Source organism: Seriola dumerili, unplaced genomic scaffold, assembly GCF_002260705.1.
Source record: "Seriola dumerili isolate Sdu_G_001 unplaced genomic scaffold, Sdu_1.0 BDQW01000036.1, whole genome shotgun sequence".
Classification (NCBI taxonomy): Eukaryota; Metazoa; Chordata; class Actinopteri; order Carangiformes; family Carangidae; genus Seriola; species Seriola dumerili.
In genome coordinates, this window is record NW_019174291.1 from 1,946,183 (window position 1) to 1,966,837 (window position 20,655).

General features: G+C 39.9%; 2 protein-coding genes across 2 annotated transcripts; one reads left to right on the top strand and one right to left on the bottom strand.

Moving 5' to 3' along the window:
* Window positions 1-5,024: 5,024 nt before the first annotated feature.
* On the top strand, window positions 5,025-11,268 carry LOC111216787 (transient receptor potential cation channel subfamily V member 1-like). Its single transcript, XM_022738404.1, has 15 exons — window positions 5,025-5,164; window positions 5,528-5,676; window positions 6,160-6,312; window positions 6,499-6,636; window positions 6,731-7,035; window positions 7,262-7,438; window positions 8,070-8,225; window positions 8,312-8,407; window positions 8,507-8,577; window positions 8,651-8,816; window positions 8,895-8,961; window positions 9,074-9,399; window positions 9,737-9,861; window positions 10,925-11,031; window positions 11,117-11,268. The coding sequence occupies exons 1-15, from the start codon at window positions 5,025-5,027 to the stop codon at window positions 11,200-11,202; spliced, it is 2,262 nt and encodes a 753-aa protein (XP_022594125.1). The 3' UTR covers window positions 11,203-11,268.
* A 323-nt stretch (window positions 11,269-11,591) lies between these two features.
* On the bottom strand, window positions 11,592-20,199 carry LOC111216962 (protein FAM222B-like). The gene is made up of 3 exons (XM_022738632.1): window positions 20,104-20,199; window positions 17,735-17,862; window positions 11,592-17,084 (listed from the first exon to the last, which is right to left on the bottom strand). The coding sequence occupies exons 2-3, from the start codon at window positions 17,814-17,816 to the stop codon at window positions 15,070-15,072; spliced, it is 2,097 nt and encodes a 698-aa protein (XP_022594353.1). The 5' UTR covers window positions 17,817-17,862; window positions 20,104-20,199; the 3' UTR covers window positions 11,592-15,069.
* Window positions 20,200-20,655: the final 456 nt, after the last annotated feature.

Here is a 20,655-nt window from a genome sequence, read left to right on the forward strand (position 1 = left end):
AAAGTGGGACCTATTGATATAAATGAAATAAAAATGTCTCACCATTTCAATTAGACTGTAAAATGTGGCTTCCCATTGCATTGTAGAAACCCTTGTTGAAGCATTTTTTTAAAAATCATTTTTAGATCATGGTGACATCTTGTACAGGCTTCAGCTGCAACTCTAAAACCCCTTGATTCAGTCTACCACTCTGCTCTCAGGTTCATTACTAGTGATGCTTATAACACACATATTATAACATGCATCCTGTGAAAAAAGGTTGAGTGGTCCTCTCTCTCTTAGAGCTGTGATTTGCATACATATTTGTTTATTTACAAAGCCCTTACTGGAAAACTGCCTTCATATCTTATTCATGTTAGTTTGGTCCACTGGACCACATTAGACCAGGACTAATGACTGGCTGATGCTCCATGTCCCTTGAGTTCATACTGAGCTTGGAAGATTTGCTTTTGGCTTCTTTGCATCAACCACATGGAACTCACAAAAGCAATGTGTTTGTACATCTTGGTCATTTAAAACCCATAATCTATAACCTTTTAACTCCTGTTTGTACCTATCTTAATTGTTTTTTTTAAAATAGATTATTAATTGTATTTATATGTATGTTCGTTTTAATTGGAGTTTTTTTCTATTATCTTATGTTTCTATTATTTTGTATCTGCTCATTGTCATTGTAAATAATAATGATGATGATGATGATGATGATGATGATGACTTTTTTTTTTTACAAGAAATGCTAGGCATGCTGACCTAGATGTTTTGTATACTTATTTGAATTTTCTTAAAAAGTGAAGAATTGAAGCACCAAAAATTGATTTTGGTCACAAAAGGCAAGTTTTTTGGTTAAGTAAATGTTTTCACTGGTTGAAACTGTGCTTTATTTTTTGTTCATGGAAATATTCACAGTTGATGTCCATGTAGCTAGCAGTTAGGATTGTTTAAGGCTTTTTTCAATAGAGGAAAAATAAGAGTAAAGGACAACTTTTAGTAAGTTCATTTTTACTCACTAACTTAACATTTCTTTTAGATAGAATGTCGCTTAACTGTTCAGATTATAATAATTATTAAGAAACCAAAGTGTTATCAGCTATTTGGGGCTGTTTCACTGCAGCAACGTGTTTCAATTAAGCTCTTGGTTAGCAAGGTCAACGTTAGCAACATGCTAAACGTTAGCAGCTTGCTAAAAAACTGCTGGTTTATGCTAAAATCTTCACTAGTGTAGGAAAATACTTCGAAATGTTCTAACTGCGGGTCCTCTTATTGGTGCTTATTTTTGGACTGTCTGTGTCATGATAAGATATTTATTCATATGTTAGGTCTTTATCACAGTTAATTACACAACTTTATTTAGCATTTAAAACTAACATGAAAGCATATTGGGAGCTATTTAACGGTTATATCGAGATTGTGCCCGGGAAAATCTGTTTATTAACGGCATCAAATTAAATTTGACACAGCTGTGTGGGGACAACATGATGTGTGTTTGAGTCTTACCTGACACTGTTATTCACATCGAAATTTTGTGGACTCATAATCATTACAAATTATTTCTAACACGAAAAACTTCACTGAAAGTTTATGTAGACCGGGACAAGGTCGTTATCAGTGAGTTTCCATTGTACTTAAACATTTACGTGAAGGAGGATTGCAGCACCGTTGTATTGGACTGTTTTTAGGTAGATGTTCCTAATAACTGAGAGTAAATCACATTACAACATTACATGGTGAATGCATTGCTGGGTTTTGACCGATAAGAAAGGCTGTGATGTGCAGTTAGCACTCTTCTCCACTAGAGACCACTGGAAGAGCAGTTGTTCTGACCGGAGCATTGAGAATCCTAAAAACATTATTTTCCTCAAATACACATGTCTGTAACACCTTATTAAGTTGAATTGTAAACATATATAGAGATAGATATGCATTATATATTTTTTAATGTGTCTCTAAAAGGAATTTTGTTTCATAAGTTGTGTCTGCTTCCTATTGGACTAAGGCATACCACGTGTCCAGGAAGTCGAAACGAAGTCGTATTTGCAAAGACAATTTCTTATAAATACCGCAACCAAACAGTAGTAGTGGTACATTATCTTAAATATACTTTGTTGCTGTTTTATATACTGACCCAAAAACTGTAACTCTGGTGCCAAACCATGAGTGAGACTGGCGTTGCGGCGAATCACTTCCGTACCTCCAACAACTGATGGTATCGCTTCTCGGCCTTTTGGCTAAGATCAAGTGTAGTATCTGTTCTTATCAGTTTAATATCTGATACGTCCCCTACCCGGGGACCATATATTAAATTGATTTTTGGAACAGGGAGATGGAATAGGGGCTTGCTCCGTCCACTCCACGCATCGACCTGGTATTGCAGTACTTCCAGGAACGGTGCACCCCCCTTTACATGTTAAAGAATAATCGACATATAAGTGTAATAATTGATTACTAAAGATAGATGTGATCCATGAAGTATGTGCATGGTGTAATTTGCTCTTATTGCTAATATTACTTGAGTTACTGAGTTGCACACTGTTTTGACTTCAGTGTTTAGTTGATTTATCTGTACTGTCTCTAACCCCTGTTTTAAAAGCATGAGGCAATAAAGTGTATGTATGTACGCATGATTGTGAAATGGGTCAAGCTGATGAGAGAGGAGGAGCATAGGACATGTGCTGTGTGCACTGTCCTTTCTAAATCTGAGAAAAATATGATATATGTACTTTTTTTTTCTCGGTAGGTCTTCAGACTTGTTTGATAGATATGGAAATAAAGTAAGGGGAAGAAGAATCTGATAATATCTTACTCTATTGATTTGCTAATTTTGAGACAATTCAGTGAAAAAATTAAATAAATGCATTTTGTATTAGAGACTATTATAAATTCTGAAATGACACAAATGTTCAGTATAGGGTTGAATCCTGGCATGTTTAACATTTCCAACACTTTCTGATATCAGTTCTCTGTCTTTGAATACTGAAACTTTTTTTCTAAGGTAACTGTAAATTAGACCTTAGCTTCTATTGAGATCTATCGATTTGTCAATAATTTGATTTGACAAATCGATAGATATGAAACAAATGTTTCTAGAATGGGACTGTGTAGAGGAAGCATACCATATGGTCCTACATAAATCAAGTAATTAATCATTACAAAATAAGCCCCTGTAGAAGAAGACATACCCCATCATATTTAACACAATTTACACCCCCAACTGTCACAGACTAGGCTCAATTATTAAAAAACATTGGCACAGATTATCATCAGATCCAGCAATATCCATGGAGTTGAAAGAACCACCATTACTAGTGTGTCAAAGAGAGCGTAATCTCAGAGATATCCTGGTACATGCCAACACAATACCGAGAAAAAAAAGAAAAAAAAAAACCTCTTCCAAATTTATGTTTATTTTTAAGGATCTGCTTAATGCAATAATATGACCAAAGGTAATTATTTTACTCATCATCATACTGGGAAAAAGTACTTCATCAAAGATGTCATCACATGTTCCTCTTCACATGTAATCTACATAATCAAATGTCCCTGTGGTTTATTCTATGATGTTAAAATATCACATTCATTAAAACAGAGAATAAGTGAACACAAAAGCTCCATAAGGAGAAACAATAGAGATGACTCAATATCAGTATATTCTAATGACTTTAAACATGGCATCTCATCACTTAGGTTCCAAGACATTGAAAAGGTGACTCCAGCTGAGAGAGGTGATAACATTGATGAATTCTTAATAAAAAAGACGATATATTTAATTTGCAAACGTTATCCCCCAATGGACAGAATGATCCCATGTCACGCTCCAAGCAGTTTAAGAACTTTATAGATCAATCTTTGGCACACTCAAGATACTAATAGTTCATATGATTAGATACTTTGAATGACTTATGAAAGCTGCAAGGCTGATTATTGTGATTTCTCACTTGTTTAAGACACTCCCACAGGAGAATAATTGTCCCACACCTGGGCACACAAGATGGGTGGGGCATTATCTATTTAAGATGATTGTTGTAAATATTATGTATATTGTTTAAAATACTAGAGACTCTAGAGAGACTGAAACTTTAGGGTGATGAATAAATCAAGATGCTAAGCAACAGCACTGTATGCGATATTCTTCTTTCCAAGACTGAAGTGACATTTTCCAACCCATCAGCATCTAAGACATTTGGGTGTGTGAATATCTTCATCGAGAAAATAGTTAAAATGACATCTGCTCCCTCTCTATCATCAAAATATCCAGAACTAATGAATAAGCAAACATTTTTGTTACAGAAGTTTAACTAGGTGAAGTCTCCTACATCACTTAGTAGGCTGTATTAGCTGGAGGTTTCAAGTTTCCACTTCACACTGTGTAAGTGATTGGCTTCCAAACTAGTTTCCACAAAATCATGTTCACCTGTAAGTATTTCACAGTAAAGAGTCTCTAACTTAAATAACTTAAACTTATCAGTTATATAGCCAATAATATTATGTATTCAGATACACAATACAAATCAATAAATTAGTTGCCAAGTAATAAAGATATTTTTTTGTTAGTGATTTCCAAACCACTAACTTAATTGGCTTGACTGGTCATCACAGTTACAGTGAAGCATTACAGGCATTCAGACCATTGTTTTAAATCAAAACATACATCTAAATGTTGTTTACCATAATCAGCAATGTCATGTGTCAATATGTAATTCTTTACAAAAATATTTGCATCACAATAGTGCTGAATTAGCATGAACACTAGATAACCATCCAGTGGGCGTGTTATGGTCTCAGCTCAGCATGCTCTTTGTTTATACAACTGGAAAACTGCTGTTCGGTAAACAACAGGGCTGTCCTCTGGGGAGAGGGAGGAGCGTGACCAAGGTAACAAGCACCATTACCTCTTCAGTGCTACCTCTTGACCTTTGCAATTCTACACCTGTGCAGCTGTAGCTCATCATACCTGATGAGCCACCTGTGAAAGCAAACACAGTTTCTTGTCATACAAGATCAAGACTTAGTTATTAACAACAAATAAGATGGAAAATGGACACCCACAAGACAAAGAGGAGCCGAACAAAGGCCAAGAAGAGGAGGGGAATAGTCTGGATTGGCTCCTTGGAAAAGACAGCTCAGAGATCATTCCTGCACCTATGGACACCAACGTTTTACTGTCTGGGTAATTGACCCCACCCGGGAAGAGCTGGTGTTTGATTTCCTTCTGTAGATTATGCTCATGGATTTTAAATATTAGATAATGTAGACTACCTGCAGGAGTCATCGACACAGAAATCAGTTTGTTATTTTGCTGCTCAGATAAAATTGCGTTTTAGTCTTTAGAGACTGATATGTATCAGGTGACATGGTGGATTTCAGGTAAACCAACAGCTGGATCCTTCTCTAGGAGTCAACAAACACCATGTTAGAGTGATATTTGCTCATTGCATTCAAAGATTACTGGTAATGTGACTTGAAGACTTTTGCATGGTTTGAAACCATAAGCTGCGTAATACATTTTATGACTGATTTTTCTGCATTTCAGACAAAAGCGTTCCAGTGTTGACAACATATGCGTTAAAGTATTCACCAGGGAGAGAGTCTTTGAAGCAGTTTCCCAGGGGGACACAAGTCAACTTAATGGCCTGCTCAACTACCTGCGAGTTAATGATAAGCAACTTACAAGCCCAGAATTTACAGGCAAGTAGGAAGAAGCAGTTTTATCCGTCTTATTTCTGACCAAAAACATCCTGCTGTTATTTATGTCCACGTTAGTTTGATTCAGTACAGCCATGTGTCCTTGAAAATACGTTTGTGCTGTGAAATGCATTTTGGTCATGCAGTACTGCAAGAGTTTTGAGTCAGCTTGTGTAGAAAAGGCATCACTGAGGGCAAGCAGAAGAGAATAGATGTGAATCAGTGGATACAGCTAATTAAATTTAGGATCCTATGTGTAACACCTGCACTGTTTTCAAAAAATAGTCAATCAGAGGAAGCTGAATGTAAATTGCCTCATTTGGTTCATAAAGCTCTTTTGTCTAATACAGTATAATAGTGTGTGGTGAAGTTTTCCAAAGTAAATATAGTGTTTTTTCTTGTACTATTCATTACGTTAATAGGGATCATCACAAACTCATTGATGTGAATGTGAGATGTGAATTTGTGTACAACTTTCAGATGAAACAAATGGGAAGACGGCTCTCCTGAAAGCGTTGCTGAATCTAAAAGATGGTAAAAATGATACCATTGAAATACTCCTTGGCATAGCAGAGGAGACCGGAGATTTAGAAAATTTAATCAACGCGTCTTACAAAGATTCTTGCTACAAAGGTAGGTGACAAGAAATTGATAGGCATGAGTAATAAATGAGAGATGTCCCACGTACATGTAGGCAATGCACTCTGGAGGTGTGCAGCAAATCACGCTTGTCATGAGAGAGTTTAGGACCTCATGCACAAAACCCTTACGCTGATAAAGGACATTTTATCTTCTCTAACAACAAACCACATGTCACAGGTCAGACAGCCTTGCATGTTGCCATTGAAAGGAGGAGCTTTGACCATGTGAAACTGCTGGTCCAGAAAGGAGCAGATGTGCAGGCCAAAGCCAATGGGAGGTTCTTCCAGCATAATGCAGGACTGGGCTTTTATTTTGGTGGGTAATTACTTCCTGAAAATAACTGAAAGAAACTACATTTTCTATGCCAGTTGTTAATGTCACTAAACTCACTATTGTTTGTTTTCAAAAGGAGAACTTCCACTGTCACTGGCTGCCTGCACCAACCAGCCTGATATTGTGTCTTTCCTAATGGATAACCCTCACAGAGGAGCTGACCTGACTGACAAGGACTCACAAGGAAACACTGTCTTGCACACCTTGGTGGTCATAGCAGACAACACAAAAGAAAACACAGATATGGTTGCAAGGATGTATGACGAGATCCTCATTCTGCACCACAAACTGGAGAAAACAACAAAGGTCAAGCTGGAAGCTATTGAAAATGATCAGGGGTTGACTCCTCTGAAGTTAGCAGCCAAGCTTGGAAAGATTGGGGTAGGTCTGTTTTCAGTTGAAGGTCTGTGTGTCTTTTCAGATGCACCTTAATGCTACACTTTCCTTCTTTAATGTGTAGCAGTCCTATTTAGCATGGGGTGTATTGCCTTGAAGCATTAATATAACGTTTGGGAAACATTAATGTGCCATGTGTGTGCAAGCCATGAGAGGATGCATCTATTGTAAAACAAGATAATGATCTCCTGTCTGGTCTCTGGCTGGCCAGCTGTTCAGGCACATTTTGCAGCGGGAATTTGTGGATGAGGAGATGAGGCCGCTGTCCAGGAAGTTACCAGAATGGGTCTATGGACCTGTTCACTCCTCACTTTATGATATGAGTTCCATCGACACCAACGAAGACAACTCTGTGTTGGAGATAGTCGTCTTTGGGAGTGAAATTCCGGTTAGAAATTTCTTTTTTGACCTCATTTGAACAAATTACAAGCAAAATTACAATTTGTCCTCATGGTTTTTTTTTGTTGCTCTTTTTACAGTAGGTTATTTACTGACGTGGGGTATGTTAATGAGGCAGTAGCGCCTTTTAAACAATATCATGGGTGTGGTCTCATCAGCTGTCAGTGCAGTATGCAAGTAGCATATATAATCAACAAAATCTAGAGTACAGCAAGACTGACCTATGTACAGTCTGTATGGCATTGGACACAATAACATATGATCCCATTGTCCAGTAACATAAGAACATTAACTGCATCAGATAATATAGTACAGAAATCATAAATTTTTAATGTTTGATGTTAATTTCATCAGTGCAAAACAAACAGAAGGTACATATTTGAAATGTAATGAAAGGGTGTGATCTGATGAAGCCACAACAACATACAGTTTAAACTGGGATAGCAGCAGAAAAATCTCTCAATTTCTTTTCTTTGGCCGACATGTTTTGGCAAACAAGCCTTAATCACGCTCATGAGGCACTGATAGAAGACATTCGGAGTACTGCTTTGCCACTGCTATGTTCACACAGAGGACTGAGGTGTTTTAATGTGAAAACTGTCCTGTGAACATTACCTCAGAATCGTACTGAGATGCTGCAGATCGAGCCTCTTCACAGTCTTCTCGAGGATAAATGGGACAGGTTTGCTTCCAAACTATTCTTGATGAATTTTTTGGTGTATCTGATATACCTGATCACCTTCACCACTGTGGCCTTCTACAGAAAGGAGGGACAGGTAAGACTGAACAAAACCATCATCTAATCAAAATAGGACTAACTATGTGTCAGCCTAAGCGAGGACTCCTAACTTTTCACCCACAGCCACCGTTTCCCGTTGAAAACACCCCGGTTGACCACCTCCGCTGCATGGGTGAGCTCATCAGTGTCCTTGGAGCAGCGTGGTTTTTCTATAAAGCGGTGAGAAAGTGGAATCTGGTCCAGTAATTCACACAAAAAAAGTCAACATTAATTTCCAACTATTTCCATTTTCCCATGCCTTGATTTGTAATTCCATAGATAGTTATTTTCAAGAGGAACCCCCCAAACTTCAAGGCTCTGTACACGGATGGATTCTGTGACATTCTGTTGTAAGTATCACCATCTCTTGTGAAGAACACCTTTACTATCATTGCTTTCTTACCGCTCCGTTTGTGTTTGTAGTTTCCTGCAGGCGACACTCCTCCTGATCTGCGCAATTTTGTACAGCTGTGGGCGGAGAGAGTATGTTGGACTCCTTGTGCTCTCACTGGCTCTTGCCTGGATCAATGTCCTTTACTACTCAAGAGGATCTAAACAAATGGGGATGTACAGTGTCATGATGCAAAGGGTAAGAATTAAGTTAGTTTTATAGTTACCAAAAGTCTCAGAGTGGGTTTCCTGGTTTTAAGTCTATGTCTCTGTTTAGATGATCCTGGGTGATCTGTTACACTTCTTATGTGTCTATGGTGTCTTGCTCTTTGGATTTTCTGCAGGTAAGACTCACATGGACTTCACATGTAAAAAATTAAACATATACAGAATAAAGACTTAAGTTGTTTTCCAAGGTAAGGACTTCTGATTTAAAATGTTCTCCTTCATCCATAGCTATTGTTGCACTCATAGAAGACTCCGCTCCAACTCTGGCCGATGGCACACCGGCACATGGAAGGAGCTTTGCTGCCGATACATTCAAGTGCAAGAAGCCAAGTTACAACGACATCCGCTTTACGACACTGGAATTGTTCAAGTTCACTATTGGAATGGGAGATCTGGAGTTCACCGACCACGTTCAGTATAAGGAGGTTTTCTACATCCTGCTCATTTTGTACATAGTCCTCACTTACATCCTGCTGCTCAACATGCTCATAGCCCTGATGGGCAACACAGTTGAACGAATCTCCAAAGAAAGTGAAAACATCTGGAACCTGCAGGTGGGAAGATGTTATAGTCTGTAAACTTGATTTCTAATGTTCACAATGTAATGTTAGGTTAATCCCTCAAATCCAGGAAAGTTCTATAAATGCGACTGTAAATTAGTAGAACCAAAACAGGAAATGTAGGTTGCAATTGCCAAAAAAAAAAGCTAATTTAACTTCAAATCAGAGCATATACCACAGACATATCATTTTCTTTAAGGGGAGCACTGAAACATCACTCATAAGAATTTTGGCAAGAGTTTCTAGATTATGTTTAAACAAAATAAAACTTGACAAACACACAAAGCTCTGACACACTGTAACCCACTAACATTTTGTTGCACATCCACAGAGAGCCTTTACAATTTTGGACATGGAGAGGACTCTGCCGAGGGGCCTGAAAAGTAAACTGTACTCAGGAGTGTCAAAGATGGTGTGTCTGAGAGGCGAGAATGATGAGTGTCGGAGATTTTTCAGGTATAATTAAGAACATTTAAATACTATCCTTTGGTAGCCAAGAGCTACTGTTACTTCACTATTTCCATTTTATGTTACTTAATACCCTTCTACATTTCAGAAGGAAATATTGTACTTTTACTTCACTCCATATATTTTTAAGCTATAGTCACCAGTTATTTTTCAAACCAAGATTACATATTAAAAACATAAGGTTGTTAGCAGTTCCACCAAAAAAACACGTCCCTTCTAAACTTCTCATGTTTCATTTAAAAAACCGTTTGAGAGTGGTGAAATTATCCAACATTTCACAAAAAGCAGATCTGAGAAAATACAAATCTGTGTAGCACACGTCTTTATTTTGTCTTCTTTCCTCTCACATTAGTGAAACACTTTATGCTACAGGTTCTGTATTTCCCAGCTAATTTCCTGGAAACTTTCTTCATAATTAACTGAAAATTAGCTGTTTATTACTTTCCAAGGATCTATGGTGCATGGCAGTTCAAAATCATGAAGAACTGAAATGAAGAATTTTTGTTAGTCTAGGAAACATCAGTTTATGAACTAATTTTCACTTTTATTAATTTTTTTTCCCTTCATAACTCAAATATAATTATAAGATCCTTAATAACTTTATCAGCTAAAACCTTCTCCATTCATTTGCTTTATAATTAGTACCAAATTGAATAGGACTTTATTGGTTATTAACATCTTAAAACCAGCTAATTTTTCAGGAAACTTTGAATAAAGTTACAAAGGAAATTAGCAGGAAATTCAGGACCCATAAAAACAAAATAAATAAATAAAGATTGCCCTGCGTAATGAAAACAATCTACAGATGTTACAGGAAGCATTTATATATGATATTCTTCAGTGCTTTGCACCTCTAACTAAACCCCATTCACTTCCATTGGACTGTGGTGGCAAGAAAACACAAGGGGTACCACTATAGGTAATTGGGGAAAATGTTTTTTTGGAATTTGGGTGAACTGACCCTTTAAATCCTGTAATATCAATTTATGAAGATATAATCATGTCAAGCACGTCTAGTGTTCCTCGTGATCATAGTCTTATTGAACTTCAGGGTGGAGGAAATGAATTGGAGACAATGGAAGTCAGACCTTGGTGTAATCCGAGAGGAAGACCCCGGGAATCAAATGATGAAGCCACAGCCCAACGACCAGACTCTCGGTAGGACAACAGAACATACACACAACCTGTATACCTGATGCTTCTAATTGCCAACATGTCACCGAGTTGCCATTTAATCTTTCAGGGTACCGGTGGAACCTAAATCCACTCCTGGAGAGGATTCGTTCCGGACGTCGCCCACCACAGCATTCCAGCGTTCCCAGGGTTTAAAATTTGAACATTCACATTCAGGTTGCATGTGGACATCAGCAGCCACAACGGCCTATCCTCTATTTTTAATACAGTAACTTTTTATATTCTACCTACCATTTCAACAACTCTGAATCTGTACTGTACATTTTGTGTGTACCATTAACTAAGGACAATTAAAATAACAGAAGTCTTCAATTATACCTGAAATTACCACAAATTCTATTTTTTACTTTACCTGTTGTTTGTAAACATATCATACCTGTAGAATAGGTCTTATCTGATTCAGTGAATTCTTATTTAACTGAAAAACTAAAATAATTTATACACATTTACTCTGATTGAAATCATCTTGACGGTCTTTATATGTGGATAAAAAAAAAACAACCACTCATAAAGCTTTGTGTTTGCAAACTTTATTTTGGTTAGGGGGAATGTTTGTGCAAGACATTTTATTCCTGAAGGTTAGGCAAAACTGGAATATCACATTTTCACAAAGTAGAGAAAGTAAGCCCCCCCATCCACCACCATTCACATGCTTGATCTTTGATAATCAAAGACGATCATTAACTGGAGTAAAAATAAATCTAGAGAGAGTTGTTACATAGCTGTGCCCCAATAAATATTGCCATCTGCGTCAACTAACATGAGCTGCAATGTGCTTAAGTAGACCAGACTCTTACAGTGCATATTGACGTGTACTGTGGGTGACAAGATTTCTGCATGGTAATAATAATATTGTGAAATGGAACCACAAAACATACAGTAAGTTCTGGTTGGAACCACATCTGAATCTTGCTTAGAGAAAAAAAAAGTTGGGGTGTACTGTGCAGACAGGAACCACTCACTCTAGATTTTTTTTATGCTCTGTTCACATCTTTAAACTTTCACTTCACAAGATTTTCTCTAACCATTCAAATGAGGGCAGCAGCTCTGCTTTGTCACCAGATTGATGCTTATTACTGTTAGAACATCAGTTCCCACTACAAGCTTGCCAAGGCTTTTGGCCGGGGGTGGTTACAGAGAGGGACGCTTGGTCACTTTGGTCAGTGAGTCAGCAGCAAACAGTTCACACATCCCGACAGTGTCTAGGAATCGTGGCACACTTCAGGACTTCAGTCCATGACACAGTATCAGTAGTTACACTAAGAGGCTTGGTCCCCCATCAGAGATTAACTTCGTGCACACCTGTGTGCAAGTACCCAAGCTTAACATACACACACACTCAAGCGTCCAATCACACGTTTCTCCATACTAAGCCCAGTGGAGGCACTTCATATGAAACTGTAGAACCTGACTATGTTGGGCTGTAACGAGGCAGTTCAAAATGAACAGGACAGGTCTGTCTAATTGTTTAGTGTTATCACTCAGTGGCTGTTGACTTGAAGTTAAGAGACCAAACAGGCCTAGAAGGTGTCTGTCTTTAAGCCACAGTGGGACAGACTCCAGAAAATCACTCTGCCACTTTGAACACTTGTCAGTCAATGTATATTTAGAATCATCTCCAAATATATTGTTTGGTAAATAGACAAACAGTCTTTAACCTGTTTACCAGCATTAGAGTGGTGGCAATTTTCACCCTTCCTTCACCCATCCCATAAATAGGAACTTATTTTCACTGATACAGCCCATACATCATTACTATTCATACACACGCACACACAAATCATACTAGTGTGAGTTAAGATAAAATTCAATAGCAGCTTCAAGGGGCAGGCACATCAAAAATGAGAGCCAGGAAATAAAATAAACTGCCATCAAGTATGAAAACCAAAATACAGAAAAGGTACGGCTTGCATCTCAGCTGTCTCTCTCATGACACATGACACATCATCTCGCCATTCTTTCTCTCTTTTGACCTGTACTGTGTTCGGAGAACGACTCGGAGAGGGAAAAAATGCTTGGCGTTGTGAAAGACATCAGATAAAAGCATAGATGCAAACCTCTTATTTGCCTCTGAGTGCAGACAATGAGTTTACAGTTGAGTTTGTCTGCGTCAATGTGTGTCACCTATGGCACCTAATGTGAAATCACCTATGGCTTCAGGATGCAGTGGTCCAAAAAAATAAATTAAACTATATCAGGATATTTATTAAGTATAACTAAAACACAGTCCAAATACTTTAAAATAACTGCTACAGCCCTGTTCTATATACCTAGTAATTCTGCTAAATACTATTCATATTTTACTCTTAAAATCATCTTAAATCCTTGATAGATAGGCAACATTTGAGACAGTAGGATGGGTGATTTATGAACAGGTATGAGTGGCAATATTGCCTTAATATTTCCATTTAAGACAATATCACCCATTCCCACTGCCTATACATATTAACAATGCCCAATGATTTGACAGTACAGTTTTCAAATCAATCAAAGCTCAGGGAAAAGAAAAAAAAAAAAACTCTTACTCACAATGAAGCCACACTTAATTTGGGATCCTGGCAAAGAAAGTCAGTTACGGTAAGTAGAGGATAACTACTGTGACATTTAAGGCTTTTTCCAGAAGGCTAGAGGATAGCAGAGCAACATATGCCCGGACAAACATCAACCCGAAAGAAGGACTTAAGAGGAGGAAATGGGTCCAGAGCTTTGTGCTAGACACATCTAGCAAAACAACCTGCAGTTAATGTTCTTGTTTCTTTATAGGTAGCAGAAATACAACACAGGGTAAGGCCAGTGATTAGTAGATGAACAGCCCACCACAAGCCACACAGATAATGTCCACACCACATCAATTCACTTGCATTACAGTAGTAAAGTGGTGAGGAAATGTGTTGGAGGGGAAATGAAGCATTTTCCCAACTTGCATTATTTGAAGTACTTGCATGCTTGCAAGTGATCAATTTGCTTTTCACATACATAAACCATTTTAATAATAATGGGATGCCATTCTGTTTCACATTAATTATAGACAAACAGGGGCTAATGGAGTTTCTGCTCCTTTTGCCAAATGTTAACCATAACATTTAAAAGTCATTTCTACAGTTCAAGTAGGACCATCTACAGAAATACAACAAAAACAGTAATAAAAGTATAACTATTACACACAAGAGGGCACTTTAAACCGTGAGAGAAACCTAGTTGCAACTTGAATCTCAGGAATGGAGAATGTTACTGTTTTTGCTAGTGCTGGGTTTGTCTTATTTATAACTAAAATTCTGCTCAACAGTGGAGGCTGGTTGTTTTTGAGCATTGATCACACACAAATCGATGCAAAAACTACCTGCACGACTCACTGCGCAGTTCAAAAGCCATGTTGTATTCCTGACAGAGGAGTCGTGGCTCTCACTTAGGCCCTTTAACAGTGTACACCTCAACTACGAGAGGGAGCTCCTGGGACAAGAACCTTATCAACAGTCTTATTAATTGCATATACATGTAACCTTCTTACTTAAATGGATCACAAACCTTTTTAGAGGATAAATAACTGCAAATAAAAACATTACACAAGGACATCCAAAATCATGCCTTTGGGCAGTTGTAAGGCCACAAATGCTGAAAAAAGTTGAGTTGTTCCATGTTGTCAACCTAAGAGAAGCACTGTGACAATCATATGGCAAAGCATATTCTCAGCTGCAAATGAGTATTTTAGAACACCATATATACATGAAAAAAGAGCAGCACATCCATGCCAGTGATGAAAAGAGGAATTCTACTCAACTGTGGACAACAATCTCAAAAACCCTTCATCTGCAAAAAAAGGTACGACATGGCTTAAGACCTGAGGAATACTTTGAAACATCACAACCTGGTGGGTCTACAAATCAAGCTCTGAAGCAATAAAATGTAATTGATCACTTGCAAGATCTTAAAGAATAAACCACAGAAGCTGAAAGTAGCTGTTGAGACAAAACTCAAGACACCAAGAGGGGATAAGCACACGCTTTAACGGTAGCCTGGGTGATGAGTGTGGACAGCTCTGCCATTACTGGGCTCCTGAACTTGGCCCATGGCTGACCTGTGCATCTTCTCCATCACATCCAAGTTCTGCTCCTGAAAGCTGGGCATCTGGAAGTCCCCTCCTAAGAAATCCACATTCTGCATCAACTTCGACTGGCCGCTAGGACCCTCCTTCCCTGGCCTGTACTTCGCCCCTGGGATGCGGTCAGCGGAGGCACCAGCCTGCCCTCCCTGGAAAGCCACTGGGAGATCCTGAGGGCCAGATCCATTGTTACCTGCCGTGGCTGGAATGCTGCCCCACGGTGGCTGCATGTAGTGGCTATTAATGTAAGGCATAGAACCTACTGGGCAGTTAACAGGGGATGAAGGTCGTGGTTTTTCTGCTGGGTGTTTTAGAGGAAAAGACTGTGCAGTGTTTGGTAGCTTATGGGAATAGTTCAGGTTTTGAGAGGGGAAAGCACACTCAGTTGGAGCTTCCATCCTTGGGTTCTTGCAGGGATGGGCCCCCTCGGGGGGCTGCTGCATGTGGGCCAGCTGATGCTGGGCCCAGGAGCGCTGCTGTGGCTGCAGCTGCAGCTGCTGTAGTTGTTGTAAATGTTGCTGCTGCTGTAAATGTTGCTGCTGCTGCTGTTGTTTCTGCTGATGTAAATGGTGCTGAAGCTGCTGCTGCTGGAGTTGTACCTTCTCTGGGTCAGTGTGAAAGGCAGGTATACTATTAGTGGCAGCTATATTGGGCTGTGAATGGAGAGCAGCCCCAGGGGGCTGAGCTGTAGCTTTGTCTGGGGGTCCCACCATGAGGCAGCTGGGCACAGAGCCCAGAGCCGGGTGGTGAGAGGACACCCTTGAGCTGGCGTTGATCAGCAGGTTGCGGCTGATGGGGCTGGGGTTTGCGATCTGGCCCTCACAGACTGAGGTGGTGCCCATGCCGGCCCGTGCCTGACACAACTGGTTGATTTGGTGCACAATGCTGCTCAGGTCACCAGGCCGGTTCTGATGCAGGCTGGCTGCCATGGACAGTGGGATGGTGGAGGTAGATACAGTTACATTTGGTGGGGCATCTGCATCAGGGAGCTTCCGGGGCCCATATGCCCCCGGTGGGGGCTGCTGGAGGCTATTAGGCAGGGTAGGGGGTCCTGCACCTACAGCCTGGGGGAGGGGCTGCGAGCCGACGAGGCCCTGGGTGTGCTGCAGGCTCGGAAGCTGAGCTCCATCAGATATGTGGCGCAGATCCTGAGTCACTCCTTGTTGTGTAAGTAAAGCTTGGGGAGGAGCTGTCTGATGCTTTAGTGTCTGCAGATGAGAAAGATGCTGCTGTGGTACGACTGAGGGACAGGACTGGCTCTGCTGTAGAGCCTGGGGGTGAGGCAGACTCTGCTGCCTCTGTATGCCTTGTGGATGAGCCAATCTTTGCTGCTGTGAAGTCTGAACCTGGGACAAGCTCTGCTGCCGCTGCAGAGCCTGTGAATGAGCCATGTTCCTTTGTTGTAAAGCCTGTGGGTGAGGCATAGTTTGAGGCTGCTGTAAAGTCATTGGATGAGTCATGCTTTGCTGCTGCTGTAGCGCCTGTGGGTGAACCATGCCCTGCTTCTGGGCAGCCTGGACCGCAGGCTGAGGTGGGCCCTGTAGGTGAGGTGCAGGCTGAGGAAGATTTAAAGTGCTTTGAGTGGCATACGGCCCACTGTGAGGGTTCATGATGGCCTTGTGAAGGTGTCGGGCGCGGCAGCCGTCTGACTCTTTGATGACGCCTTTGGCAGGCGCTCGGAGGACAGCCAGCAGGCCCCCACTGGCGCTTACCTGAGAGGGGTAGGGACTGTGGCGCTGGCTGGACGAGGATGTGTCAAGCCCGTTGACTGTGCGTCGAATGTGCTTCCTTTGAGGTACTTTGACACTGTTGGGGAAGATCTGGATGGTCAGAGGGTTGTTGGCAACTTTCTTAGCATAGGCATCCAACTCTGCTGGGGTTGGGTAGCTGGCAGATCTCATCTTCTGTGTAGTTTCCCCTGCAATGTGTATAAGGTCATACAACAGGAAGGCCTAATGAAGCACAGCACATCACAACACTATATACTGAAATATATAGTATAATATACTGAAATGTACTGTAATACTACATTGTCACACAACAGACACAGTGCGAGTGAAAGGTACTACAGGGTGAGCTACACTGTAGTTTTCTCTGCTACAGCTCTGTTAAGAGTTGTGTAGTCATTGCAGCTGGCAGGGCATTTTATGGATAACAAAAACCCACTTCACCTCTGTTAATGTTTTGCACCAAATGCACAACAGCCACAACAAAATAAAATGATAGTGTATTCAACTGAAGCGCTCCACTGTGTACTTTTAAATTCAGGATCATATGCACTGTTAAGCTGCAGGTGGAGTTTGTTCAACACATTTCACGCTGTCAGCACTTACTGAGAAGTCATATTATTTACACTGTATAAAGACACATTATCACATTGCTCTCAAATGTTTAGCACTTGTGAGTCAGAAAGAATGACTGACAGAATCCTTCTTGTCATGTAAATCTTAGCAGATTGTGGCTAAATGAGATTGTGGACCAGACACTGAGAATAAAACTGCAAAATCAGCACACAGTCTGATCCCTGAAGCTGACCACTGAGCAAATGACTCATTTTAAAACACTTACATTTCTGAAGTCCAGTGTTCATCTGCGTGCGGGAGAGAAGTCTGACGGTAGGGTCACCTGATGCTGGCAGACAGGCCAGCATGTCACTATTCCACTAATGCAGCATGGGACACCTTCTCCTCACCATACTGGGGAGAAACAGAGCAGGCATAAGTCAGCCGCTGACAGACACTAACGTTGGTGTGAGATGACTTCGCTATCGCCTATTTTCACATCCAGTACAGTTTGACCTTTTGCAAATGGCAGCTTGTAATAAACTGACATCATGGTTCTGTAAAAGCATGCTGCGTACACCTTGCAGCGAGCTGAGATGGAAAAAGCAGATTTTCCCTTCAACAAAACAGCAGAGACACAGCATGATGCCAGGCGACAAACCAACCAGCTTTCTTCTTCAAACTCACATGAAAAAGTGTCAATAAAAGAAGCACAATATCCTCTGCTGAACTGGTTTTTAATGGATGATATTATGAAAAGCTGGAAGCAAATTAAAATAAAAGCACTGATCCCAAATCCAATTGTATTTTCATATAAAAAAAAAAAAAGCAAGTGGCCTCATTAAATACTTCCACAAAGAAGTGCTGTGCATATCCAAATAAGCACTTTTGCTCTCAAATACCAGTGAACCAGTGATGAATCATAGACTGTCTGTAAATCAATGATGAATCGGCAAAATGATGTGTGAGTAAACCATAAGAAAACCTATTTGCTGGCCAGACTTGGAGTAGGTTAAGGGGGCTGACAATCTAATGAATAAAATGTCAATTGTGAAAACGCACTTAACAGTCTCCTTAAGCTCAGTGTGACGTCTTTGTTTTATCCAACCAACAGTCCAAAACCCAAATGTATTAAATGTGCCATCAAATAAGATAGTTTATGTTCACAGTTTAGAAGCTGGAACTCTGGATAATTTCTGGTTTGAAAAATTATCAATTTTTTAATCAAATGAATTTTAATTTTCTAACAAATTAATCAACTCTATTGATATGGTTTGAGCCTTTGTTGGAGTGGTCACCATCTGAAACATGTCGTTAGCTTATATCAGAGGTCTTAAATAAAGAAGCAGCGTAAACAGTATACGTAAACATCCACGTCTCCTTCAGACAATTCCCAGTGCCACCCCTGGCCTGATACACCAGGTTGCTACTGGCACCTATACAGCCCTTATTAACAGGATCAGGTGTTATGGTCATAAAATTCAACATTTCTATTACCAGACACATCCATTCAGTCCACACATATTATTTTCATTAACGATTAATCAGTAAATTCTTTTGTCTGTGAAACATCAAAAAAACCTGTTTATCCTAACTTCGAAGATCTGAGGTTGATGTCTTCAAATGTTTGTTTCTATCAAAATATTCAGTTTACATTTATGCATGAGAAATTAAAGCAGCATCTCTCCTCAACTGACGCTGAAATTTGCAAATATTTGGCTTATTTTTTGCTTGAAAAATTATTGACACAATTTGTCTATTATAAAAATAGTTGCAGATTGTTTTTCTGTTGATCAACCAATCATTCAATTTCTAACACATAATGAAATCAATGACCGGCCTTAACCCTGGTGTGGATTCTGTTCCCCATCTCTTTCACTGGAAGGATTCTGGTAAGGGTTCTTTGATAATTTCTTAAGGTTTACTCACACATCATTTTGCAGATTCATCACTGAGTTGCAGACAGTCTATGATTCATCATTGGGTCACCTACACTGTTCAGATACTTACAGCTGAATTGTTATAATGGTGCAGCCTCTAAAGGATTTGTACTGATCCTGTGGTTGATATAAAGTGTTTGTGTGAGCACAGATTCAATAAGACTCGTCTTTTTGTTTCCAACATAAAATGCCTTTGGCTATAGGTCCAGTGTTTCCAGTGATCAGTAAAAGCATCCTCATAAATAATGTGACCTTTTCTACGGACACAGGTCACACAGTAAGTCCTGAGCTAAAGCCTATGCTGACCTTTGTCCGTGTTGAATCACACACGTATTTATTTATTCATTCTTCTGCAGAGGCAGGTTAACTTTCAGACAGTCTGTAGCTGGGTAACGTTAGCATCTGTCCGACAATCCAGCCTTAATCTGGTGTAGTTTAAATAGCTAAATAAAGTTAGTACTGGTCTAATGAATGTAGCAGAACCTTTCCAGCTACACAATACAAGCCGGGTTGGCTGCAGGGCCACGGTGCCCGCTTTGACGGAGATAAAAAAAGGGTAAAATAACGTCGTAGAGTGCGTTAGCTCGAGTCAAGCTCCACAATAAATAAGGAGCTTCTTTGTGCTTGCTGAGAGCAGGCCAGCTGCTCAGCAAACTTTAGCTCGTTACTGACCAAAAACACCGACGCCACCCGTATTAAAGAGGATGATACTTACTCCTCATGAATCTATGAGTAAGGTAACTTCATTTTGTGGAGATATAATGTTGATTTTGCTGTTAAAATGCAGAGACCCTCCCCGGTGTCTCGGCTCTCCGTGCTGCTGTCTGGCTACGGCAGCAACACTTGCCGCGCATGCGCAAACACAAAGGACCCGCTTCTGCGTTTAGGCGTCGAAAACAAACGCCTGCACAATAATCCCCGCGGCTGGGACGTTTTTATCTCTCAAGGGTAAGGGAAATATTCGCATGAAAGATGCTACGCCGTAAAATACTCTATCACATGTGCAAACCCTTAAATATTTACTTTTGTCATCAAAAAATAACTTCAAGTATCAGAAAAAAAGTATATTCATTATGTAGAGTGACTCCTGCCAGTATGAATGGAGTAATAGGCCTACAGGGCACAGGCACAGAGCCTCTGAAAGAAATTAATGTTCATTTGTTTTAAAGTCATAGAGCTCAGCTTAAACAACTCAAAACAACTGCAATGAGACTCAAAATGACCACAAAGACACACAAAACGTTCACAGGCACAAAACAACCACAAA

Coding starts and splice junctions, on each gene's coding strand:
- LOC111216787 (XM_022738404.1), top strand. CDS start 5,025: ATGGAAAATGGACACCCACAAGACAAAGAGGAGCCGAACAAAGGCCAA. Junction 6,313..6,498: donor CAAAGATTCTTGCTACAAAG/GTAGGTGACAAG, acceptor CACATGTCACAG/GTCAGACAGCCTTGCATGTT. Junction 7,036..7,261: donor CCAAGCTTGGAAAGATTGGG/GTAGGTCTGTTT, acceptor CTGGCTGGCCAG/CTGTTCAGGCACATTTTGCA.
- LOC111216962 (XM_022738632.1), bottom strand. CDS start 17,816: ATGCTGGCCTGTCTGCCAGCATCAGGTGACCCTACCGTCAGACTTCTC. Junction 17,085..17,734: donor GAACACTGGACTTCAGAAAT/GTAAGTGTTTTA, acceptor TACACATTGCAG/GGGAAACTACACAGAAGATG.